Source organism: Platichthys flesus, chromosome 4, assembly GCF_949316205.1.
Source record: "Platichthys flesus chromosome 4, fPlaFle2.1, whole genome shotgun sequence".
Classification (NCBI taxonomy): domain Eukaryota; kingdom Metazoa; phylum Chordata; class Actinopteri; order Pleuronectiformes; family Pleuronectidae; genus Platichthys; species Platichthys flesus.
This window is the reverse complement of record NC_084948.1, coordinates 3,765,984-3,792,790: the sequence shown is the minus strand read 5'-3', so window position 1 is coordinate 3,792,790 and position 26,807 is coordinate 3,765,984. Positions and strand designations below refer to the sequence as shown.

At 43.8% G+C, this 26,807-nt stretch overlaps 2 protein-coding genes across 3 annotated transcripts in view; one reads left to right on the top strand and one right to left on the bottom strand.

Annotated features, from left to right (window-relative positions):
- ankrd13b (ankyrin repeat domain 13B) overlaps positions 1-22,575 on the top strand; it is a 41,431-nt gene extending 18,856 nt beyond the window's left edge. Inside the window, exons 3-15 of the mRNA XM_062386833.1 lie at positions 591-715; positions 2,282-2,327; positions 2,536-2,679; positions 4,039-4,279; positions 7,347-7,413; positions 9,704-9,785; positions 12,773-12,837; positions 14,877-15,013; positions 16,105-16,262; positions 16,833-17,021; positions 17,656-17,819; positions 18,950-19,026; positions 20,317-22,575. Of these exons, the coding sequence (XP_062242817.1) occupies positions 591-715; positions 2,282-2,327; positions 2,536-2,679; positions 4,039-4,279; positions 7,347-7,413; positions 9,704-9,785; positions 12,773-12,837; positions 14,877-15,013; positions 16,105-16,262; positions 16,833-17,021; positions 17,656-17,819; positions 18,950-19,026; positions 20,317-20,518 (1,697 nt within the window). The 3' untranslated portion in view covers positions 20,519-22,575. The remainder of the gene's footprint in view (positions 1-590; positions 716-2,281; positions 2,328-2,535; positions 2,680-4,038; positions 4,280-7,346; positions 7,414-9,703; positions 9,786-12,772; positions 12,838-14,876; positions 15,014-16,104; positions 16,263-16,832; positions 17,022-17,655; positions 17,820-18,949; positions 19,027-20,316) is intronic.
- Positions 22,576-23,829: 1,254 nt separating this feature from the next.
- Positions 23,830-26,807, bottom strand: part of ssh2a (slingshot protein phosphatase 2a) — a 33,620-nt gene continuing 30,642 nt past the window's right edge. For both annotated transcript variants that reach the window (XM_062386092.1, XM_062386091.1), the window contains one exon: positions 23,830-26,054. In XM_062386092.1, the coding sequence (XP_062242076.1) occupies positions 24,402-26,054 (1,653 nt within the window). In that variant the 3' untranslated portion in view covers positions 23,830-24,401. The remainder of the gene's footprint in view (positions 26,055-26,807) is intronic.

Below are 26,807 nucleotides of genomic sequence, written 5' to 3'. Positions count from 1 at the left end.
ATGAGAAACTGTTCATTTTATCTGCTCCACACCTGGCAGGTGTATTGTTAAGGGCCAAAGGAGGTGGAGTGCTGTATTATCTTTGGTATGAAGAGATGATTTAAAATGTTTTGAATGTGAATAAATAGCCGCCCAGTGCTCTGTAGCAGTCACTGGGGGTGTCAACATCCAGGAATAGTATCAAAGTAGCTCCGTAGCATTTACACAGGACAAGTTCATTCCACACAGACAGGTTATCAAGGGCCAATGCACGAGTTAAAAAAGTTTTTTAATATTATCAGAATGTTGCCATGTGTTGGTGATTGCAGCTGTACGCGTATGTGTGTGTGTGTTTACTCCTATTCACTTGTTTCGTAATAAAGAAAAAGAAAGAACATTTTTCTATAATTGCCCAAGAGTAGAACAGCCTGTAAGATTAGCAGCAAAGTGGCGGTCTGATGAATGATCGGCACGCTGCAGTAATTGGTAGAGCAGCTTTTCTTTTGGCCTACTTCAGCTTCTCTTCAATTCTCTCTGCCCCCTTAAATGTCTCTAGTGCATACATTTTAGATGAGGTCCTGAGTGATTGGCTCTGTTCTACTCTCTTTCAGTTCTTCAGGAGGCGGTGAGCACCAGAGATCCGGAGTTAGTGCGTCTCGTGCTCCGTTACCGTGACTACCAGAGGACTGCCAAGAGGCTGGCGGGCATCCCCGTCCTGCTGGAGCGACTGCGCCAAGTGGGATTTCACATACACAAAACACATGTGCAACACTCTGAAGCACAAATTACCACACACACACACACACACATATGCATGCATGGACACAGATTACATATGTTTAACAAATCCTAAACATGAAAATACACATTTGAAATGTAGATTCATATTTTGAATATTTATACTTTTGTCGCACTGAATTTACTTGTTTACAATGAAAAGATTTGTCTTAGTGTTGCAAAACTCTTCCTGTGGGTAATCTGATTGTAGACTGGACAGAATGGAAATTGGTGATAATCCTGAAATGAATGTGTGGAGGAGCAGCAGATTGTGTTGTAGCTGCTGCAGCAGTAAAGCTGCAGGGAACATTGTTAAAGTTAGAGGAGCTGCCTTCATAGAATCTGTCTTCCTGTGCATCTGCTTCCACGGCACACACACACTCTCACACACACACACACACACACACACACACACACACACACACACACACACACACACACACGCACACACACATAAACGCACCGCCACACACACACAGGTGTGCATAGATATTCATAATCATTACTTTACTCCATTCCTAGAAATACAGATGTACACGGACATCAACACAACGTGGCTGCTCACTGCAGGCTGTCTGTGTCTACTGCATCTATAAATTCACATACATACAATATCTGCTACCAGTACTATTCTCAACACTTGTGTAACCTGACAATACTCTGCAGACTTACGTAATCACCGCTGATTTCCCCATTAGCAATAGGTTAGCTGCAGGGATTTTTCAAAGAGATAATGGTGCCGGCAAGTGGCGAGACGTCCAATGCTTGAGTATCACGATTAAAAAACAAGGGGCATTATAACTTACTCATTGTGTCCAATTTCAGTTCTGTTGCTAGGCAACAGCAATAAGGATGGGATGAGCACGGAAATCCTCTATAGACCAGACCATCCCATTTCAGCTTGGCCTTAGTGTTCTACTCAGCCCACAAGGAAAACGGTTTTCGTGGGCTGTGTAGATCGCGTCCTTGTAAAGCTGCAGCCCAGAATTCAGGCAAGCCTGCGTCTTGTAAGGGGCTCAGGTGCCCTCACAGTAAGCTGGCCAAAACGCCTGTGTGAACATTCCTCTAATATATTACAGCTGCTGCCCATAGTATACTCACACGGCAAACACAACAACAACAACCCTTGCAACATCCACCCTGCACATGACAATGCTCCTGATCTGCTGCTCACACCCACATCACTCTCTTCTCCACTGCTTCATCCTTCAGTTCTATTATTAACACACACACACACACACACACACACACACACACACACACACACACACACACACACAAACACACACACACAAACATACACTTCTCTGTGCCAGTCCCATTTGGCACTGACAATGAAGCAGCATCACTGCAGTTTTCACTGTTTCTCTTTACTCTCACTCTTTTTTACCCTTTTCCTTTCTCTATCTAACTTTGAATTCATCACTCTCCTATTCACCAACTCTCTCTCTCTCTGTCTATCTCTCTCTCTATCACTGCCCGTTGACTTCTCATTTGTCATTTGCTTCCTCTGCTCTCCATCCAGGCCCAGGACTTCTATGTGGAGATGAAATGGGAGTTTACCAGCTGGGGTGAGTCCATAGTCTTTGTTCAGTGAGTAAAACCACAAATGGATGAGTTTGCATTATGAGTCTCTACACTGGTAAATTGCACAGCTAGTAGAAAGTATTTTATTCCTACATGTGGTATAGTGAAATCAGGATAAGCTGGATAACATATGGTGCATGTCACTTAGAAATGACATAGGTTAGATTCAAAGCCAGTCTGTGTTGCCCTTAGTGCCCCTGGTGTCACGCATCTGCCCAAGCGACACCTACAGAGTTTGGAAGAGCGGTCAGTGTCTCCGTGTTGACACCACCCTGATGGGCTTTGAACAGATGACCTGGCAGAGAGGAAACCGGAGCTTTATTTTCAGAGGACAAGGTCAGAGCTTAAAATGTGTGTATGTGTGTGTGTGTGACGTTGGTGTCAGGATATATTAATTTCTAAAGAACCATGTGTTTAATACAACAAAATAAAATAATACAGACAAAGATGAATTGTGAAGGCAGATGCCAAATAATTTAAAGGAATAGTTTCACATTATAGAAAATATACATTTTTGTTTTCTTTCATGGAGTTTGAGTAAATGAGAGGACTTTGGGAGGTCACATATAACCCAACACACATAACCCCTCCTAAAATCAATACACATTGTATTCTACCTCTGTACCGAAAAAAAAAAAAAAAAATGAGTGAGCTTCAGGGTTGATGCTAGGCAAAATGTGTGGGAAAAACTCATCAGTGAAATTCTTTGTGTTAAACTAACATGCTATGTGCTGAGTGGTAGTAATCTGCTCATCTTCTCAGCAAGAAAGTAAAATCTATACCCCTCCCCAAGAAAAAGGGGTTCCTCAGGGGTTCTGCATACCGAGTCGAGCTTCACCAAACTCTGAAAGCTGAAACTAGCATTACCACAGGCCAAGCAAACAAGTCCTTCCAAACAGACAGCTTTGACCTACTAGCAGTCAGCAAGATGTATTCTTCTACATCCTCGGATAAACTACAGCAGTGGTTCCATGATCTAAAATAGCTGACATGCGATATTTGAAAAATAAAAAAACCTGTTCAGCTTATCATTTAAACTTATATGAAAGTCAGACACATGAATAGTAACAAAGCAAATTCAGTTTCATGCATAACGTTTTCTAACTTCACTCTGCCCCATAGACTCTTTATGAAACAACGCTGCACACAACATCCAGCACACAAATAATAATGACAAGGAATAATTCTGAAGTAGCTCCGGAGCTTTGATACAGAACTAGACAACAGAACATTCCAAACAGGCAGGTTTAGAACCGGCAGTGCACCAGTAGTAATAATACAATTATGGGCTGAAAGAGCATGAGTAAACAGTCAATGAGAGTAATGTTGCAGTTTGCATTTTGCACAGGCTTCATATCAAAATAATATGTTATGGAAAATTAACAGAAACTGGTGCAGGTGTGACTGAACCTTTTCTTCCCTGGATGATATGGATCCTGCCACAGCTCTCTTCAGCTACTAGGTCCTCTGTGCATTGATTTGCCTAGTTCTTCCTTTATTTGTATCTTTCTTCAGACCATTTGAATCTATTCCTTTTCTTCTGACCTTTGTGACTACTGAATAAGCATAAGGCCATCCCTCACTCTATTACTTTATTTGGGACCTTTTCCATTTCCCTGTCCATTTGCGGCATCCACAATCTCTTGTCATCATCTTTTCTAACTATTCTTTACATATTCTATATACCACTCCCAGGGTCCAGTGCAGAAGTGATGGAGGTGGACCATGACAGGCAGCTGGTGTACTGTGAGACCCTGTGTGTCTCGTCTCTCACAGCGCTTTCACCCGGCCAGGGGAACGGAGGCGCCTGCAGCAGCAATGCAGCCAGTTTGGGTCTCCTGGGGGCGGTGCAGCCCAGCGATGAGCAGGTAGCAACCAGGCTGTCTGCACCGGTGGTGACCACTCAGCTGGACACCCGCAACATCGCCTTTGAGAGGTCAGAGGCATCTATTTCTCATAAATACAGTCAGTAAGACTCAGGGGGTAAATCAAGCAATCTCTAATGTCTCTTCATGAAACTTTAGCACCATAAAATAACAATTGTAATTAAAAGGGAAAATTGCTATGTATCTATGATCCTATTTTATTATTTACTGCTGTATTTTTCTATGATGCGTCATAAAATATAAAACATGAGGATGTGCGTTAACACCGATCATGCCGCGACGCACCATTACATCCTAATCAAAGAACTAGGGCTTCTTTTTAGTCCCACCATTTTGTGCTTTTTTTTAACAATCAGAGATAAACAGCTATTTCTCCTCCATCACTTGCCTCGCTGCAGAATGACACAATTCGGCCACATGACCAAGATTCTCATGTTGTCCATCTTTATATACAGTCTCTCTTGTTTGTTTTTAACTCTGCAGAGCTTTATATACAAACAACAAACCTATATGACACAGGAGACGAGAGGAACAAGAAGAACAAAACAAAAAGGCACAACGTCGGCTATACACACTCTGGGGTTTTGCTGCAACATGCATATTTTGTCTTAAACAGACAGTAGCTCATGATGGCTGTTGCTGCTAAAATGTGCTACTTTAACTAGTGTTGTGAAACAGACTTTAATCAGTGTCTCTAGTGAGGCACTATGTTTCAGCATTAAGCATTTAACATTTGTAGATTCTATTTTTTCTGTTGTCTTTTTGGTACCTGACCAGGGGATACAAATTGGCCTATTTAGCTAACTCCTACTCATTTACATTTTTCCTCTTATCTGTTGAAGAGAGGAGAGCACGTTCCGTGACAAAATTAATATTATCACGCTAAATTATTATTTTGTCATTTTTGTTGTCACATTAGCAGCTGTACAGCAACACTCACACTGGGTCCCTGGGTGCCACTGCACTCACTAAAAACAAGTCCACTCTTCATCATGTCTGTCCTACGTGCACTGTTTTGCAAAAAAATTCTAAAAAGCTGAAAAAGATGTCAGGAGTGAACATCAGTCAATGTCAGCGATGCAGGACATGCCATTTCACTCTGACCTATAAGTACGCAACATATTCAGTACTGAAAACATAGTACAACATATTATATGCAGTCATACGGCACACGTTGTGGAGGTAGTGAGGAACAGATTAGCTTCAGGTTGTGTGAATCAGACTCATACCACTTTACAAAAAACTCAACTCTTCAGTGCAAGTAATACGCGGCAGTTAACAAAAAGAGAGGCCGACTAGACACAAGCTGACGAGAGGAAAATAGAAGAGAACAGAAAGAAGCAGCAGAAGAAAATGGGAAGCAGGTGGCTCATGTGCTGTCAATTTAGGAACTGTTTAATATGCAAACAGTAGAGTTTTCTATCTCAGTGTCACATAAAGTGACACTGACTCAGAGATGTGAAAGGAGGTGAGAAGGGAGGGGAGGTGGGGCACCGAGGACAAAACTCATCTTATGCTGGTCAGGAGGTGAGATTAGACTGATGTGACAGAAAGAGAGAGGGGGATGGCGTTTTGGACAAAGAGGGATGGAGAGAAGAAAAATGGTTTAAGAGGAAAGTGAAGAGGGGGTTGAAGAAAAAACAGGATTGAGGGAGAGTTTTGGAGGAAAATAAATGAGAGAGAGAGAGAAAGAGATGAGAAGGGAAAGGAAAAGAAGACATGCAGTGATAAACAGCGAGAGAAAGATGATTGGGACTCGAAAGGAGGTGGGATAAAATACTTTATGTGAGCCAAAACAGTGATGGTAAGAGATGCAGGGACAGGAAGTGAATGTTAACAGATAAAAAAGAGTGAGTGACGAAGAGGGGAATGACTCACAGTGAGCATGGAGAGGCGGGGTGCAATCATCTCCCTGTCAGACTTGTACCTCAGTGTCACCTCTGTGCCTTTTCCTTGCTCAGCACTTCTTTCTACATGCCAATAATCTATTTATGATGCTTTACAGCAAACCACTTTGTCAACGACCCTGGCAGCACATCCACCCCTGGAGTTAACACGTCTTCACACAGCCACGCACAGAAACCATGGCACTGCAGTTCTGCCATGTTAGGGTTGGGTACAAAGTACAAAGTTTAGAACCCTCAGAAATTGAGACATAACTTTACGTGAGCATATATGACCTCGCTAATGGCCTGAAATTCTACTGCACCCATTAGGGATGATGAGATAACTGTTCAAGAAGCTCCCTCTTATTAGGAATCTATACGCTTGGTCATAAAGCAATAATAATAATTGGATTGTTTATAGCAATCAACCAATCATACAGTCAGCACAGGGATTCAGTATGTTGCCTATGGACCCTTAATAATGCTGGGGATCAAACAACCAACCTTCTGGAAAGTGAACAACCCTCTCTACCTCCTGAGCCACAGCCATGTTAGAGGATTACCCAATTAGTACAAACCATCCCAGGGAGAGGGAGGGAGCCAATCGCCGCTGATATTTTGTGAGACCCGGGGTACATCCTGAACAGATGGCCAGAAACATAAACAGAGACAAACAGCGATTCAGACTCACAGTCCTCAACCTGCATGTCTTTGGACTGAGGGAGGAGAAAACCTTTGCAAATATGGGGAGAACTTGCAAAGTCCTCACAGAGATACCCTAGCTGATCTGGGATTCGACCCAGGAACCATCTTGTTGTGAGACGACATTGCTTACCACCCACCACCCAATACCCCTTTTTTCAAAATGGTTGTTTGAAATTTGTTAAAAATACCTAATGTTGGTTCAGAAATGGTGATGAAGTTTTGATGAAAATGAATCATGAAGTTGGGATATGCCTCAATAATTTCTGGGCAGACTTCCTAATTACAAACTGCACAGATGATCTACCAACAAAAAACAGGGACAATGGCTGCAATTTTACATGCTGTATATTTTATAAAGGAAAAGCCGGATCCCTGTGACTCGCAGCCTTAGGGGACTGTGTGTCATGTTAATGGTTTTCCTCCTTGGTACATTGCTTGGTTCAGGGTGATTGTCCACACCAAATGTGATTGAAAGTGGAACAGAGTGGAGCACACTGATCTGACATGTGTTGAATCTGTCTTGCAGGAATAGGACGGGTATCCTGGGCTGGAGAAGTGAGAAGACTGAAACAGTGAATGGATATGAAGCCAAGGTAGAGAACCCGGCTGCTGCGGCAGCTGATCCTTCACATTGTCCAGAGAAAACACTGCTGTCACACATTAGTTTGATATTTCCTGAAAGTCCACCTCATTTGATAAGTGTAATTTTCCAGAATAAATCACTTCCCAAAGTTATTTTAAAACCACGATTATTTATATATAAGAACATTGCCTTCTACATTTTGAAATTATGACATTTGGGAAAACCTGTCAATTTAAGATGATACAACAATTATGCACAAATGCTTTTACCTCAGATCAGGAAAATTCATCAGCAAGCAAAACACCAGATCTCAAATCTAGTTTTAAAACAAGTCCATCTTGCATAAGCACTTTCATTGCTTTGACCCCATTTGTTTTCTTTCACCCCCTGGAGGGAACGATCGGAGACAAGTGTCAGACACACAGGACCATCTGTCTCTAGTGGTTTAAAAGCACTTCAGACAGGATTGGCTCTGAAATACTGCTGCCTGGAAAAGATCTATTTTCTGCATCATTGATTTAGAGCTTCAAACATAAACAGACAGATCTTGTAGAGGGGGTCTCCTCCCGGACACGTTTTACCTCCTCCTTTCCCTCGTCTGTCTCCCAGTGTAAACTCTGAATCAGAATCCTGCTCAATTTTCTTTCTATGGTCACTGGTGAGGACTCATTGTTCAGTACTGTGGACTGTAACTTAAAGAAATTGGCCTGTATTATTGAGAAATTAGTGGTGTAATTCAAATCATTCATTCAATTCAAAACTTGTTGTTTTTGATTTTAGGGTCACACGTCTGCTCACTGATCATTTGAGGAGTAAAAATGAAGGCACGCTCAAAGCAACAGAATGCATTTAAATTGCAGCTACAAAATTAGTTTGATGGTTCACTGACTTGGAACATGGAGAATGGTGTCTCTTTTCACTCCCACTCCCTGAACGTCTGTTCTCGCTATTTGCATGTTACTCTGGTGAACCAATCTCCTGTGGGAAGTGTGCAACTGACTGAAAGTCGCAGCTTATATTGTCCAGCAAGTTGGAAGCCTAAGTATAGATCACTGAAAGAAGCCCGAGGGCCCTTACGGGGCGGCTGTGGCTGAGAGGTAGATTGGTTGTCCTCCAACCTGAAGGTCAGCAGTTCGACTCCCAGTCTGACCCATCTGCATGCCGAAGTGTCCTTGGGCAAGATGCTGAACCCTGGATGGCCCCCCATAGAATAACAAAGTGCAGCGAATAGATTCACTGTATGAATTGTACTGTATGAGCTCTTTGAGTGGTCATCAAGACTAGAAAAGTGCTATATAAATACAAAACTATTCCATTTACCTTTCACACCTTCTTTTCAGTATAGTCCACACCAAAATAACAACAGTAAAGATGGACCACAGTCCGGACCAATGAACCAAATGTTTGTCCGAGGTGGTCTCAATTTGGATGAAACTGAACCAGGGTTTTGTTCATTTGCAAAAGCCTTTATTTGGATGTGTTTACTATGCACTTTATTAAAAAGTTAGTGAATACATCAGCCTAATAGACAACATCTGATGTACAAGTAGAGGTAGACGTAGACCACAGGGCATACATATGTCACACAAAACATCATGGAACCTAACATTTGGTTGCAGGGGGCCCCTTTGATCAGTTAAAGTGACCGCGTTGCTTTAACATTTACATTTGCTTGATCAGTCAGTATCACTTCTTTGCCACCATCAATCACCTACGGTCTCTCTATGGGTCCTGTGTATTGTTTGTACTCAACATTGTTGTTTCACTCTTAAATTCTTAAATTGCTATTCCAAATTTTCTGAGAACTGCTTCTAATCACAACACAGAAGTCTTGTATCCCTAGTGTTCTGGCTCTCAAAATGTAGACCCCACCATAACCCCAGCGCTAAAACATGGTTTGGTACAATTAATTTTAGTTTGCTTCCTATCTGTGATAAGTGCTGACAGAACTTGTTATAAAACACTACCCCTCCCAAATCCAAAATATGTCTACAGAGATTTCTGAGTTTTATAGCAGTTTGCTCATTATAGAGCTCAAGCAAGGAGCTTGACCTCTCTGGGGTCACATTGAGTTACATCACGATGCAGGAAAACATTACTTTACAAAAAGTAAAATGTGGCAGCAAAAAATAGCCAAATACTATCAATTTACATTGATGTCATACTACAGTTAAAAAAAAACACAATGTGTATTTTATTTTCAACATAGAAGTCAATGTAATTTATCATTTTTAGGACTATAAGTCAGTTGAATATTCCTGTGAGAAGTGGGAAGAAAGTAAAGCCTCCTTCTCTTTCAGGTTTATGCTGCATCCAATGTGGAGCTGATCACCAGGACCAGAACTGACCATCTGTCCGACCAGAACAAGAACAAGACTAAAGGTGGGTCGCCTTGTTCCACTACTGTGCTGCAGCTCTATCAAGCAATGCCTCATGTGGAGCATCAGAATTCTCCACCATCATCTCTGTGCCACCACTTCTCTGATTTAAGACTCACTGATGAGTCCTCCCTCTCCTCACCCGAACTAAGTGAGCTCACCACAAGGCTCCAGCCAACACGCTGCAAGGTTCACTCACCGGCTCCTTCTCGAGTACTTGTTCAGATCGTATATCAAACAGGATTATCATTCCTCCCTCTTCAAACTGTCACTGTCAGCCAGGATCATCTGTCTCATGCTCCCATGAGAGTTACACGTTTCTAAATCCCAATCACCATCTGCATTTTGCTAATAGCCAGGAGAGATGTGTTCTGGGAAGCGCTACATATAATAATAATAAGTAGATACATCGAATTCTTCCTCGTCATTAGTGAGTCCTCCTCAACCAGTTCTTAAAAATACTGCAACTTTTTGTGGTTTGTGTGATGGACCTTGTATAAACAGGATATGATGCGGAGTGAACTAACTTTGTGATTATCCTACCTGGTTTATCTGCAGTGAAGATTTTATAAGTAATGTTTTTCATTGAATGAAAATGAATTTTCTTTATTACCCTTCACATGTTTGATTTATATATATGTTTTTACAATTTACTGAACTGATGTTAATGTTTTCATAGATGAGTGCTGTTAAACCACCAACACACTGGTCGGACTCATTTCTTTTCATAAAAGCTCTGTAATTCTGCTTGGTACAAAGCAGAAGAGCAACGAAACTAATCAATCAATCAATCAAATTTTATTTGTATAGCCCATATTCTCAAACAGGGTGTGAAATCCTCTGTCCTTAACCCTCAGCAAGAGTAAGGAAAAACTACTAAAAACCCTTTTAACAGGGAAAAAATATGTAGAAACCTCAGAGAGAGCCACATGTGAGGGATCCCTCTCCCAGGACGGACAGAAGTGCAATAGATGCCACGTGCAGGAGAACATCATCAATAATCAAAGTCTCTAGCATTATTTGATGAGGGTAGACATCCCGAAGGACAACCCCAACATGACATGCCAAGCAGTCCCGCTGCAATCACAGTCCATGGCCAGCAACCAGTAGGACCACGATCCACCATCCAGACCAGACGCCACTCCAGACCTCAGTCACCGTCCACCGCCGCCCACCAGGACCCACCACGAGCCACCAGCACGGTCCTGGTCCACCGCCCATACCCAATACCAACGCGACACAGGGTCCGCCACCACCACCACGATCAGCCCAAATGACACAGAATCCGCCACACTGGATCCAACACCGCGAGCCCCTGTGCGCGATCCACAAACCGCAATCCATGGTGCGGCCACAGTGGCCCTGGATCTACGGGTGATAAAGCAAAGGGATTCCGGGGAAGGGGGATAGGGATGGAGAAGAGGAAGGAGAAGCTGGAAAGAGAAGCTCTGTGTGTCATGTGTCATAAAGTTATCAAAAAGGAAGGTTTTGAGCCTACTCTTAAACGAACAGATGGTGTCGGCCTCCCGAACTGAAAGTGGTAGATTATTCCACAGCCGAGGAGCTTGATGGCTAAAAGCTCTGGCTCCTACTCTACTTTTAGAGACTTTAGGGACGACAAGTAGGCTTGAATTCTGGGAGCGGAGTGCTCTAGTGGGTTTATAAGGTATTAACAGCTCTTTAAGGTAAAAAGGCGCTATATCATTAAGGGCCTTGAAGGTGAGGAGGAGAATTTTTAATTCTATTCTAGATTTAACTGGAAGCCAGTGTAGCGATGCTAATATTGGAGAAATGTGCTCTCTTCTCTTTGTTCTCGTCAGGAAACGTGCTGCGGCATTTTGGACAAGCTGTAGAGTCTTTAACGACTTCCTGCTGGAGCCTGATAATAATGAATTACAATAGTCCAGTCTCGATGTAACAAAGGCGTGGACTAATGTGCTTTTACTTTGAAGAGGAAGTGATGCTATTATCATGGCTTCCCTGACAGATCCACAGGAACCTGTGAATGTCTGTATCAGTCCAATATGGGGAAATTTAAATGATTAGATTATGAAGACCTTTGTGGAATTAGTAGGTAGATAAACATAGTGCATCTCGACTCAAACAGGAAATCATCAGGCAAAAGTTAAAATGTGGACGACACCACCGACATCACCAGTAATTAATGAGCCTTCATCACTCTTCACTTTGTGGTTGTTGAGGACGACCGAAGCACCAGAGCTGTCTGAAAACACACACCACTAAAAAGCTGCTCATATTACTTCTCTGCTCACAGCCTTCAGATCTAAATAAGCAGCCGCTCCTTTAAAGTGGGTTCCTTAAAAAGACAGAAATATTATTTCCTCAGTCTGCTTCTTACTGTGAATGATGGCTCCTGCATGAGAGCGGCTCGACATATTTTCAGTTTCTTTCCAACTCTCCTCACTGGAGAGAATATATTTCTTACACACAGACTCTATTTTTATGAAGCAGTTTTAAGAATGGTTATATTTTAATAAATAATACAATTAAAGTATGATTTTCGCTCATTTTGTTATAATTTTTTAACGTTATTGAGAATTACTTACAAAATTGCAGCCTACTTTTCAGGGATGTTAGGATCCAAACAGAAAAGTTTGGAGTTTATAAGACTCTTTGTTTTCTCACGTTCATCTTTATGCACACTCACACTGTGACTCACTGACTATTTTGAATCATTTCCACGCATCAGTTTTGTACAAAATGGCCCTGCTTATTTCAGCTCACTGTCTTGGCAGATGCAAGACCACAGCACAAAAGCTTGAGTTAATTTAATAAGTTTGCTTGAGCAAAGAAACTAGAGTATTATTTCTGAAGCGATTTCGTCATAATCTCATTCATAAATATGTGCCAACTTGTCAAGGTTTAAGTAATCAGTATTGCACAACTCATACGAACAGGACTTCATTTTCACTTTATTGTGTTACAGCTAAACTCTCTCAGTCTAACTCATCACTGTGTGTCTCTGAGCAGGTGGGAAGACACCACTGCAGAACTTCCTCGGTATCGCAGAGCAACACATGGGCCCAAACAACGGGGTGAGTCCAGCTATCATCTAACGATCTGTTCTTAGAACACCTGATGGTAATTCTCCCAAATTTGGCTCACATGTTCCCTTAGACTCATGGATTAGGAAACAACATCCCGAAAATTCATGTAGATGGAAACTGCACAGGTCGGCAGACACCCTCACCCACAGTGTGGTACTTCTCACTTTCTTTATCATTGTGAGCATTGATGGGATTAGATTGAATTTTTTTTTTTTAAAGAACTGATATCTATAAGTATGTGCTGTTTGGTGCAACCTGATTGAATCAAATCTGACTGTTGAGCCTTGGTGGACGTATGCTTTCTGTTGAGAGCCCTTCTAGTCTTTAAATACAATAGTTTTTTTCAGGGGAATGAGAAAATGTCAAAAACAGTTCAAATCTGATTTTAAAAAGTTAAGAGATTTTTAAGGTGTGAGGTTTCTCAACTGAAAACAGTGGCGTGTTTGCCGCTGATAACTATAGTGGACACTGCACATTGAAGGTAGCCATCATAGTGACAATAGTAATAAGCGTCACCAATGTGACCATTGAGAGGGAATAATACCGTCCACTCTCAGCATCCTAACCCTCCCCTCCCCTCTTCAGTGGACACTGAGTGTATGAATCAGGCTGAGTTCACTGTGTCAACAGGAGTGCATGTCTGCAGTGTTCAACATTCACTCCAACCTGCTCTCAAATATTGATTATGTTTTGGTTAATTTGTTTCTGCTCATGAGCGTCTATGACTCATACCTGCCTCCTACACTTCTTTCTGTATTCTGACTTTCCTCTCTTTCCCCCCTTGTTGTCTCCTCTGCTCTTTACAATCTTCTCCCTTCAAGTTCTCTCTGCTCAGATTTGTGTGTAAACCAGTTTTGTAATTGGTTGCAGTTTTGCCAAAATCTACATTTTTTTATTTGGCCATTGATGATTACCTGCAACCCTTAGGAAAGTATTTTGCAGCCTTTACCTCTCCCGGTAATGACATCCTACTTTTAACAGATTTAATAGAGTCACACAACAGTTGACAGGTGAGCAATTAATTAGTTCTACAACCCAACAGATGCATCTACAATAATGATGTGAAATGTCTACAATAAGAGAAAAACTGTTTTGTCATTTGTTCTCAAATTGGGGCTGGACTGTAAATCTTTCTTCTTCAATGTGTTGTTAAAAATGTCAGTATAGGTCAGAAGAAAGCCTTGAAAGCCTAATGGGAGCCGAGATGTTTTTTCTGTTACACAGTGGAGAATAATTGTTTTAAAAGCCGAAAATCTTTGCTCTTTGTAAAGTAAATTATTACGTCACTGTTTGTGTTCGGGAGGCGCAGTTCACTGGAGCACAAAAAAGGAGTCAGACAAGACGAACATTTTTAGACAGTAAATTAGACAGATTTGCCGTTTCTGTTTGCAGATTGGCATAGGAAAAGATAATCAGGAAATCTGAAAATCTTAAGTTGCCTAACAAATATGGTTGGAATGCATCCAAAATGTTGGATAGGGGTCGGGCCCAAAAACATATCTTAGTCAGAAACTCAAACACTATAAACACAACAACAAGGACAACTCTGAAACTATTGGCACAAATGGAAACACACAGTTTAAGTACACAAACTCAACACAGGTGTAGCTATTGGTGGCGGGGCAAGTCATCAACCGAGGAGGTAATAGACAAAGACAAGAAGTGAAGTGAGAGATTCAGGAAAGAATTTTCTGAATAAACGAGGAAACAATGAACTCAATGTGCACAAATAATCTCAAGTACAGACTATGAGGGCAGTTGTTTTTAAATACATCAGGCTGTTAGACAGGTTTACGCAGATTGGGCAACACCACTGACACCAAGAGAGATAATGTACCTCAAGGCCCCTTTGAGCAAACATTTAATTTCTTAAAAAAACAGTGTTCTGAAAGTTAAGGATATATCAGAAACACATCCTATTATATTGATAAACAATCCTCTCCTGTGCACATTTTATTTCACTATATGAGATGTTCTTATAGAAAGAATGTTGAATGTTAATTCTATTCTTTGTTTACTATCTGCAGGCCCTGGTCACCCAGATGTCGACTCCTGCGTTGACCAACCCGGCGGCACTGACTGCCGAGGAGTACTTCAACCCCGGCCTGTCACCGACTCAGAGGGACATCGGCCACCAGTGCCAACTCACCACCAAGACCCAGAGGTGACAGCGACTGACAGGGAAACAGACAGGCAGCCATGCAAACAGTGAAGTCGCCCTCCAAGCACGCAGCCAAGTGCCAGGGCAGACGGGGCTGACAGGCGTACAACAGGCAGACGCATGCACACACACACTCACACACATACACAAACACACGCACACACGCACACACACACACACATACACAAACACATGCACACATGCACACACACACACATACACAAACACATGCACACACACATGCACACACGCACACGCACGTGGTTCAGAAATTAAGGACCCACCAAAATAATTGAAATTTTGTCACTTGGCTCAAATGGTCCTAATTGGCTGTACAAGTAAACCCACACACTCACACTTCAGAAGTAGATTTTTACAAAGCTGGTAGAGCGTCAGACAGTCTGTCTCTGCAGTCTATCACAAATCTCGGTTACAATGACTCATGACTAATCGTCTTTATGTCAGGATTTAACAAAAATAAACAAAACAACATTAAGCCGGAGAAACCCTCAGTGTTCTTTTAAAATGGGAAATCAAAGAGGGATTTAAAAACTGCCTGGGTTCTCCAAATCAAATGAGAGGATCATTTTTGAAGCTGTTTGAAATGTAATTTTTTGTAGTGGAGCTTATTATAATGCTTTCCGATGTCGTGCCCATGAATCACATTCGGGATTTGAGTATTATACGTTATAGATCTGAATTGTGACCTCATATCTCTTTCACCTGCCAACACCAGCCATCCGGTCAGCCGCCCTGTGTTTGTCTGACCGGCCATTGACCTGTCTGTCAGTTCACTGCTCTGTAGCTCTTAATACAGAGTGGCAGATGAGGAGGAAGTCTTTGAGGTTGCAGAGCTGCCTCTCAATCCTGTCTTCATTATCTGACAAGTTAAAATATAAGCATTGATTGGCCTCATTGTGAACACGCCTCAGTAGCTTGTGTTGGCTGATGTGATCAATGTCTTTTGTGTAATTCTGGCCAAAATAATTAAGTCCTTAAATGAGGCACAAATTGTTGTAGTGAAAGTCGGGAATCATATAAAATCTCTTCCTGCGTTACTGCCCAATGTGTTGACTGTGTGTGTTTGCCTCCAGGTTTAAAGCCAAGCTGTGGCTGTGCGAGTCCCATCCTCTGTCCCTGGCAGAACAAGTGGCGCCCATCATCGATCTGATGGCGATCTCCAACGCCCTGTTCGCCAAGCTGCGTGACTTCATCATGCTGCGCTTGCCGCCTGGCTTCCCAGTCAAGATCGGTGAGCTCCGGGGAGAGCAAGAGGGATGGAGGAGAGGAGTCTAAGAAGGGAGGTTTATAAACAGGGATTAAGGGAAAGAGAGGAGGAAAAACAGAGAGTGGAGAGGATAGAGAAGATTGCAAGGTTGATTGATGAATCGCTCATAACTCCACCAAAGCCCAACAGTCCCCTCATATTCAGTCAAGCTGCACCAAATGTTACACCCTCATAGATATCAGTTCCCGTAATATGACTTCGAGATCCATGAATTATTCCCTGGGAAATCGTTAAAAATTTCCAAAAATGCCAAATATCGCATGATAAATAAAAGGATAACAAAGATTCCTGGATCCGCCCCCTGATGTGGATCAGCAAAACATTTTACTGAGCCATTTGCTTTACCAAATTCCATGGTAATCCTGCTAACAAATCAAGCAAACAACCATTGGACAGGGTTGAAAACATAAGCCCCTTGACGGATAAGAGCATGCATTGTTAACTGGATGAGGAGACAGGTAGAAAGACGCAGCGCACTGACCACTGCAATAACAATGTCATCTTCCTCGTCTGCTTCGTCTCCCCTCCCTGCAGAGATCCCTCTTTACCACATCCTGAACGCCAGGATCACGTTCAGCAACCTGAATGGCTGTGAGGAGGGGACCGGTGTCCGTGTTGACAACGAAGTCGGCGTGGACGGGGACGGGCAGAGAGACATCCCCAGGACAGATACTCCATCTCCTGGCAGCGACTCCTCCAGCGTCTCCAGCTCCAGCTCCACGAGTGAGAGCACACGCCCACGCTGTTCCGTTGCATCCCTAACCCTAACCCTATTCTCTTCTGACATCTTCTTCCTCAGCTGAAAAAGAGGTCTCCACTGTAGGACTCGACACATTGTTGATTTTTGGTTTCAACACACTGTTTTATATCTTCACTTCATCTGGGCAATGCCTCAGATAATTGAGTTTACGGTTGCTGGATAGAGTCATGAGCAGTGTTTATCACGGGCTCAGACGGTTAGAAGGTTATGTTGTCCATGTTGTTTGTAAAATGATTGCTTACACTTTCATCATCCTATCACTTGATCATAATCCCAGCAGCCATATTTAAACCTGCAACCATGCAGAGGGGAAAGACGATTTACCATGCTGCTGCTCAGAAGGAAATCCTGGATGTTATCTTGCTGTAGTAGCCTATCTTCAGTTATTTACACACCGCTGCGTAGAGGATGTATTATGCCAACAACAGTGTGGAGGGAAAATGAGCAATTGCAGTTTTTTTTGCAGTCAGGATTTATTCATTCTCTTTCCTCTTTCCTTATCCCTCGCTTCTCCTTTAGCCCGTCGTCGTCCACTGCACTTTGAGATAACACTCCTTCCCAACTCTTGCCCTTTGCCTTCCCCCCTGTGTTGTGTAGTGTCGTGTCGAGCCGGAGAGATTCCCCCATGTGTGTTCGAGCCCCCGCCTGGATACACCATGCTAGGTGGCAAACAGAGAGACAGCATGAGGGAGGAGGAGGAAGACCTGCTGCAGTTCGCCATACAGCAGAGTCTGCTGGAGGCCGGCTCAGAGTACGACCAGGTGGGCTGCTGCTCCTGACGGGATTATCTTCATCTCTGAAATTAAAGACAGCTTGAAGTACAGTTTTGTTTAAAGGGATAGTTCCCCCAGAAATTACACTTCTGTCATTATCTACTCACTACTACACCGATGGAGAGGCTGAAGTGTTTGATTCCAACAAAACACTGTTGGAGTTTCAGGGCTAAACAGTGTTGGAGCAGAATCAACAACTGAAGCAACTGGTGACCAAATCTTCATACGTTTTAAGAGAGAAAAACAGAAGAAACACAACATGCCTCCATGTTGCTTGTGTGGTGTCATCCAAGTATCCACAAGCCCCGATATCCATCGAAAAAGAATTGAAACTAGCTTAGCCACCTCTGGTGGACTTACACTTTACTCCTGAGACTCCAGAAGTGTTTTGTTGACTAAAACACTTCACCCACCCGTCCATCGGCATAGTGATGAGTTTCATTTTTCTGTCAACTATCCCATCAATGGATAGCTCATCAAGTCTCACCCTCTTGGGTCGTTGTGTCAGTCCAGCTTCTGTTCTCAACTGGCAGAAAGGTAATTTTCTATATCGATGGTGCCATTCATTGTAATGTTTGCAACGTTCAAGGCCTTGATTTCAGACAGAATCAGGCTTCTCTTCTCAGGCCGACGGCTTCTGATTTTGTCAACTGTCACTGGCAGATTTAATCGGGTAGCTAATGTTATCTCCATGAGTTAGTCCCTGGTTTAGGCTTTGGAAAGTTTAGAAAGAAAAGATACTAACCTCTAAACGCTATCAACGATAGATTAAAAATGACAATGTCACAAATGATATCTGAAAACTAGAATGGCACTCAGCAGAGCGCATACCTCTGCCAAGGCCAAACAGTCCACTTATATTCAATCAACATGTACCCAATTTCACACACTTCTGGATAGGAATCCGCTAAATATGCCTGATTCCTGCATCTGTCCCCTAATCTGGGGATGTGTGTGTCTGAGACGTACTTTACAAACTTTACCAGGAAACCGCCTGTGGGGAGGGAGGATTCTCATTTCCCCTGCCTCATCATTTCTCTGTCTTTCTATACATCTGCCCATCCACCTTCTGTGCTTGCTCTCTTACTTCCTGTGCGGCCTCTCCTTTGTGTGTGTAGGTGACCATCTGGGAGGCGTTGACTAACAGCAAGCCGGGATCACACACCGTGTCCTGTGACCCGAGTCGTCTCGAGAGGTAGGACTTAAAACATCTTCGTCTCATGTGGCGCTCCTCTGACGTCTTCTTCTTCTTCTGTCGTGTTTTGTTTTCATCTGCCCGGTCTTCATTTGTCTTCTCCTTCATCCAAAATGAAACTCCTGTTTGATGACTGAACCAACCAGGGGCTGCACAAAGAGTTGGATGAAAGGGAAAATTCTTTAAAATATAAGAATGATCTTTATCGTGAACCCTTAAAAAGAGAAGACCATAAATCACCATGAGTGTCAGGACAAAGGCGATATGAGCGGCCGTCCCATCAGCCTCATTGTCTCCGACTTCCTCTCACTTCTGTGAAGTATTGTTATTCTTCAGTGTCTTGAATCCGTCCATTGTATTTTTTCCATCTTGTCAGTCACTCCTTCCATCCCTGAGTCACATCCTGTATTCCTGTCCTGTCCCGCCCCAAATCTAATCTCCTATCCAACCTGCTGTTCCCTCGTCCGCTATCCACTGCTCAACTTCCAATGAGTGTGTGCACTTGTTTCTGTTTCCTCTTGAGGTCCTGCATAAACACTGATCTTGTCTGGACCAGTAAACCTTGTGCAGACCAGAGCCTGGTCCAAACGAGGCAGAACGTCACTTCTGAGCTCCTGGCTAAGATCTGGTTATGATTGAGATCAGGTTTTGGTCATGCTGCCCACATGACAGTCAGTGCAGAGTCCTAACATGGATAACTGCACAAGCCTCTGTGTGTGTGTGTGTGTGTGTGTGTGAGAGAGAGAGAGAGAGAGAGAGAGAGAGAGAGAGAGAGAGACATTTTCTTGCTCTCACAGTCCACAGTACTGCTGTTGACACAAGCACCTAACACCACTTTGTAGCCAATCCTGATCCCTTTTCTTTTCTCTGTTTTAATGCCAATATTGAAAAGAGTTGTCAAGGTGTTTCAAGGTGTAAAAGCTCTGAATCCATAAATACAACGTAGCTCAGATACAACACTTCAGGTGCTAATGGAAGATGCTGGAACACTCAAGAGAAGACGAGATAAGGTGTCGCAGAACAAGAGGAAACACAGAGACTAAACAGGTGAAAGGAATCAAGGCGGGGCAGGACATCAGTGAAGGGGAGGAAGTGGTTTTCCATGTGGTCTCTACCAAAGCGTGCTCAAACGGGATTGGTCAAACCAGAGTTTCTGCCTAGTCCCACACAGAATGTGTTTATAGAGATTAATGCTTAGTAAACTCTGAAGCCTTTTTAAAGCATGATTTATAAAGCCAGGGATCAGTTTTTTTAAACCCGTCTTCTTCTTTCACCTTTCCCCGACACCAGGACCCCCCAGCACAAGCCCCGCCCCCCCTCCAGCCTGTCCTCCACGCCCTCCAAGAAGCAGCCGACCAACTGCAGCTACGGCGAGCAGCTGCGCATCGCCATGGAGATCTCGGCCCGGGAGCTGGAAGAGGCGGAGCTGCGGCGGCGGCAGGAGGAGGAGGAGCTGCAGCGCATCATCCGGCTGTCGCTCATGGACAAATGAGAGGGAAGTGGCCCAGCGGGGGCAGAAGGGGGTGGGACAGTGGCAGTGACAGAAGGGTCTGGAGCAAGGACTCATGGGAGAAAAGGACAGTATAGGCAACTTTAAATCTTTAAGCACACCTTGTAAGTGGCTGGAAACAATCAGTCTTAGCGGCTTCACAGTTCTCTCCCATCACCTCAGCCAGACCTCGCCCACGAAGCCATACAGTGACGCAGCTGTCCCAGGGCCTCAGGCAGCCAAGAGAGGGACGCCTTGTTCCCTCCGTGTGATGCCACATGGTACTTTTCTTGACCAGTGCCAGTTTACAACCAACAATACATCAAGTAAATCAATTGAAGAATGCCTCCTCGGATGAGCGAGCTGTGTTTGCAGGTCTGTGTGTGTGTTTCAAAACCAGCTCTCCGCACAGGGGTCAACAGGGACCTCACCTCCTGCACTGTAAAGGTAGTGTGTTAGGCCGACCCTGTGCTCCAGCACTAACACACACTCACTCAGTCGTGAGTTTTTAGTCCTCACTGCGAGGAGTCGGACAGAGGTGGTGTGGAGAACACTGTCAGCTTCTTCATTTAAGGTCAAGTTGAGTAGAATGATGACAAACTGTAAAACTTCCTCCGTTTTTACTAAAAGACGTATCGAGAACAAAAATTGACTTTTCCTTTTTTTTTTTCAGATGTACTGTACTTAGCTTGTGGGTGGATCACATATATGACTGTTAATGGATGTAGACGATGAGTTTGAGCACAAAGAATAAACTCAGGCCGGCTCTAGTTACCGCCTGACGTTAGACTTACAGGAGCACAGATATGAAGAGATGTGTGTGATAACTGTTCTAGTATGTGACTGCGGAGGACTTTGTCGCAGGCCTGTGTGTAATCCAAACAATAAAGGGACAATGCTTTGTCAGTAGATCATGGAGAAGATGAGTTAAGGAAGGAGATGCTGTATATTTGCATCTTCTCACCCGACATGTGGACCATTCCTCCGTTTGTGTGTCGTCATGTTTACAGTGTGTGTACAATATTTCAGCATGGTCTGCACCCGTGTGAGTTTTTTAGTCTGATTTCAAGTCCAGCCTGGAGGCCTGCAATATTCACTTCGATTTATATTTAAGTTGTATGTTGAACAACATACATTATTTACATGGTAAGGATGAGACCTTACAATATTATAGAGTCAAAGTTCACACAATGAGCAGAACTTTGGCGACTGTGGTGAGAAAAAAACTCTTAACCTCCAACAGGACCAGACTCCGACTGGTCCTGCTGGAGGTTAAGAGTTGGGCGCCCATCTGCTTGGACCGGTGGGGGAGAGCAGGAGAGCAGGAGAGGAGGAAAATGGGGGAGAGAGGAGAGGTGGGTGGAAAAGAGGGGATAGAAAGAGAGGGGAAGAGAAGGAGATGTACCGTTTTCTAACCTGCATATCCCACTGGTTATTATGATGAAAGTAATAAGAGAGATATTTATAATAATAATAATTGCTGACTAGAGTCAGATCTAGATCCCGCAGCTCTGGAGAGAGAAAGGGGGATGGGGGGCACACACTAAATAACAAACAAAGTTACTGATGTGGAGTAATGTGATAGACACATTGGGGCAGAGAGAGAGAGGGAGAGAGAGAGGAGAGAGAGAGAGAGAGAGAGAGAGGGAGAGAGAGAGAGAAAAGAAGTTCACCAAAACATGCTGGGGAAAAAGTTTAAAACCACACCAAACAAGAACGATAATAGCTCTCATAGTTGTGACTGTGTTGTTACTATTGCAGGGCTCAAGGCTGCCCTGAGAAACATGTTTAGTTGCAAGAGACGGGAGGAGAGGAGCAGCTTGTTCCTGCTTCGTTTTTATATTATTTCAATGAAAGAAATGTAAAACTTTCACACTATCAGCACAAACTGAGGAAAACCACCTCTGCCTCCTCTATTATTTAAGCTTGCCCGGTTCATAAGAAAAATATATTTTCTTTTCTTTTTTTTTTACTTTTTAAAAAAAAATGTTGGAGAAAAGAGACAGATGTCAGATGTTTTCATGGTGAATACTTGGACGTGACCTCAGATAATGACTCAAATAAAGAGACATCTTCTCGAGCAGCAATCTACGAGTGGGTTACTTTTTCTTTCCTTAATCCTTTTTCAAATTACAGACAGCTTTCACATGCTTTAATTCCCTTGACAATCCCCCTTCACACCACCACCACCCCCACTGCTACTTTCTAACTCTTTCTAACTCTGGAACGTCATCTCTGGTCCTCTTCAGTTGAAGGTGACAAAAGCAATTAATATCTCAGGAGATATGAAAGCTGCAGCATCAGTCCGCGCCACAGAGGGCCGCTCTGTTTTCTGCAGCTCCTGCCTCCATCATCCTCCCTGTGACATGGATTCTCAGCCAGATCCAAGGTTTTCTTTTCTCTTTTTTTGTTGCCTGTAGTTATTTTAGGCTTGATGGCGAAGAAAAGCACAGCTTACAGATTCTAAACCCCTCTAAGAATTACAACTCCCTTCACCCAAGCTGCTTTCACAGTGGGGGAGTGGGAAGTGTAAAAATGAAATTACTTTCTACGTGAATCAGCCCCTTGCGCCGACTCAGTCCAACTTTATGAATCACATCGGGATGGAGGAAGCACTGGGCTGCATGTGTGTCTGGGTGTAAGGGGAGTCTGCGAAAAGCCACAAACATAAAAACATGATGTGCAAGAGTGTGTATTCCAGAGATGCTGAGAGCATCAGCATGCAAAGAAAAGAATGGCAGAAATTGAGCCCGGGGAAATCAAGCCAAACGTCTCTCTGCTGCCTAAATGTTTCAACTACTGCCCTTTTCACGATGGTTCAATTTGGTCCTTCTTTCATCTGCTCAGTCTTTTTGGTCTTTAATGTTATTTCTGTCGGTCACTGCTGTAATATGATCTGTGAGTGTATGTGTGAGACAGAGGGATAACCGGTGGCCTACATCTCACTCTTTAATTACCCACATGAAACACTAGGTAAAATGTCAGCCTGAAATAAACTGCATTGAGCACCGCTGGAGATCATTTCCCCCAGGATACGGGGCCGACTTGATCAAAGGCTCAGTAACGTATTTAAAAATGACGAGTAGAAAGTATTTCTGTTTCCCCAGTGGTTTGGAGGAGTGGAGGGTTTGCAGTACTCTGTGTTTACCATAGACTGTATATAAAAAGGTGTTAACACACATTATTACTGCATTTTACTCATTTACGAACCTTCTCTATTCCCTATTTAAAGCCAGCAGGTGGCAGTACAGTCAACAATACGTTTTGATAAAAGAAAAGTAATGTTTGTGAGAAAAACGTCAATGCAGTCAAAACAAACTCACCATATTTATTTACTGCTAAAGATTTGAATAAAAAAACAAATATCAGCTTTGTTCTGGTTCAATTAAAAATCGGAATAAAGACGTGTCTGCCCACTGTTGAAAAACTAAAACACTAGTGGGACCAGTGCAAACAAATACTGTCCCTAGGGTAAGAAACATATTTAAAATAAAAAGGAGTTAATTTAAAACAGTAAAGTGCATGTTTGGAGAAAAAAGCCCCATTCATTGTAGCTTCAGATAAACTGAGGAGGCTGCAAGGGTCACACACTAACGCATCTCATTTAAAAAAGAAGGGGACACAGACATAGTGGAGTGCATTCAGTGTGCACTTAATGAGTCTTAATTTGGACATTCATATTTCATTACTGTACACACACACCTGAACTCCATTTGAAACAGCACATCCAGTAGTTTACATGCATCATACACTTATGTTCATCATTCGGTTCTTGCACACTACATAAATCCGAGGTTACACAGAGTCTACGCATTCATACACATCTTGCAGCCTCTCACGCATGTGCAGGGCTCCAGTATATCTGTTGAAGTCCAATGCACTGAGGTTACATAGTATTGTATAGCACAGTGATGGATCGCTGCTTTTTCTCAGCAGATGCTCTGCGAGAGCGCCTCGATGGGTGTCCCCGACTCTGCTGACGTGATGTGGCAACCGAGCCGCTCCCAATACTGTCGGCCTCCTCGCTCTCAGCCGTCTCTTCGGAGGAAACAGCCCTAGACTGTGGCGAGGATGAGTCGTCACCGAGCCAACCTGTCTTTTCGGCACAAAAGTTTCTAGCCAACACCTTCTGCTTCTTCCAGGTATCGTCGAGGTGAGATGGGGACGTGGAGAGAGAGTCCTGAGAGTGGGACGATGTGGTTCTGATGTGCGACCTCAGGTCCAAGTCGCTGAGGTCATTGGCTGACAGCTCCAGACAGTCCAGTTTGGCCAATGAGGCTGACCTCTTCATGAAAGAAGGAGGGGTGAGGCCCGCCTGGCGGATGCGAGCCTCCAGCTCCATGGCTCTGTGCCACCCTGTCGACTCCAGGAAGCTCTTGCCTTCTCGTCCATTTCGTAGATGCTGTCCTTCCAGTTCTGGAGAGGTCTGTTCAGAATTTGGCTCTTTACCAGGTCCGGGCTCTGTGTCCATAGCCTCTCTCTGCGCCTGAGGCTTCCCCAGCTCCTGTGCTTCACTGTCCGTCGTCTCACGGCAGATGCCCTCATGGAGGAAGGCCTGCAGCTCACTCAGCGTCTGCTGAATCCTCTCTAGCTCCTGACTGCCGTGAGCCAGCCTGCTCTGGGCGTCACAGCCGGGGCCACAACCCCCTTGGCTGCCCTGGGAAGTAGTCTCCAGCCTTTCATCAGTGTCCGACTCCTGCACTGTTGCCCCATCCAGAGTCATTTTGTGTGAGCAGGCCTGGGGCAGGTTCTGACTCTGCTGACTTTGGCTCTGGAGCTGGCTCTGTCGTTTGGAAGGAGATGAGGTATTTAGAGATGGTTCTACTAATGGATCAGTAGAGGCCCGTGATGATGTCACTATATGGCTATCTGCGGATGTGTGCACAGTGACAGGTATAGCACCAGAGACGTGGCTGTTATCTGAGTGAAGGGAGCAGGGAGGGTCTGAGAGTTTGTGTATGCCTGAGGGGTAGAGTCTTTGAAGCTCATGTTGTGACCCTGTTTGTTTCTCTGAGTCTTCGGACTTAGCAGATTCAGCCATGATCTCTCCCTGAGTGTCACTTTGTTCTGTGGAGTGAAGGGGAGGAAGGTGTTCAGTGCTGGGGGAGCACAGGGACAGTCTGACAGGAGGCTGTTCTGCACTGGGCGAATGCAGCGGGGATCGCTGAGATACCGCTATGATCTCCATTTCCTGTCTCAGCTTCTGCTCCAGCTGCTCGGTAGCCCGCCGCACCGAGCCTGCTGGCCAGTCGCACTGCAACATGGAGGGAGACTGCGGGCGGGAGGGTGGCGACGATGAGGCGTGGGTGAATTCACAGGACACTGCCTCCTCCTGAGGTTCCGGGGGAATGAGCCGAGGGCTGTGGGAGGACGGAGTGAGGGGCGAAGAGGAGCTGGAGGATGGAGACGGAGGAAAGCCCGACTCTGGGTGGCAAATGGCTTCGATCTCAGTGACAATATGGCGAACCGATACTCCGTTGTCATGGTGAGGGTGATGAGGGCTGGCTTTGTCATTACTGTCTTCAGACAGCGGAGATACCTGAGAGTCGGAGAGAAAGAAAAATACTGACTGTATTAATTATATGTTTTTATGATTATATATTATTGTATCACGTTGTTTCTCTACAATATGTCTATTTATGAATCAGAGAAAGTCTTCCTATAATTAACTAATTTATTATTATTCCTTTGGCATTTTTTTTTACAAATCCTTTTAAATCCCTATAATCTACACACAATACAAATTATGAACTACATAGGAACAAGTGTTAGACAGAGGTGTAAAATAACGAATTACATTTACTCACGTTACTGTAATTGAGTCATTTTTTTGTGTACTTTGTAATTTTTAGAGTAGTTTTTGAAATTGGGTAATTTTACTTTTACTTAAGTAGATTTTGACTGAAGTATTGTACTTCGCTACTTTGGAATTACATCCGTTACTGAGTAAAAAAAACAACATAGTTTAAGGCGCAAGTCAATTCTCACTGCAGTGGTAGCTCCTGCGGAGTGGCTGACGTTCCCTCACGTGCACGTTCAACATATGAAAACTGATCGTAAAGTTCACTGTTAGAGAAAAATATGCGCGACATTCACAACACTGCACAGGGAGCCCCTGCAGAGCGGCTGCAGAGCCGCGGGTTCCGACCCCTGGCTCTGGAGAAAGAGCGATTAGTTTACTGCTCCGCCATTAAAGAGATGCGGACGTCAAAACATTAGTTCGGCGGTAATATTAGTTCCGCCTCGCATTTTCCCCTCCCGGTTGCGTGCCCCACCTGTTGTGACTCCGCGC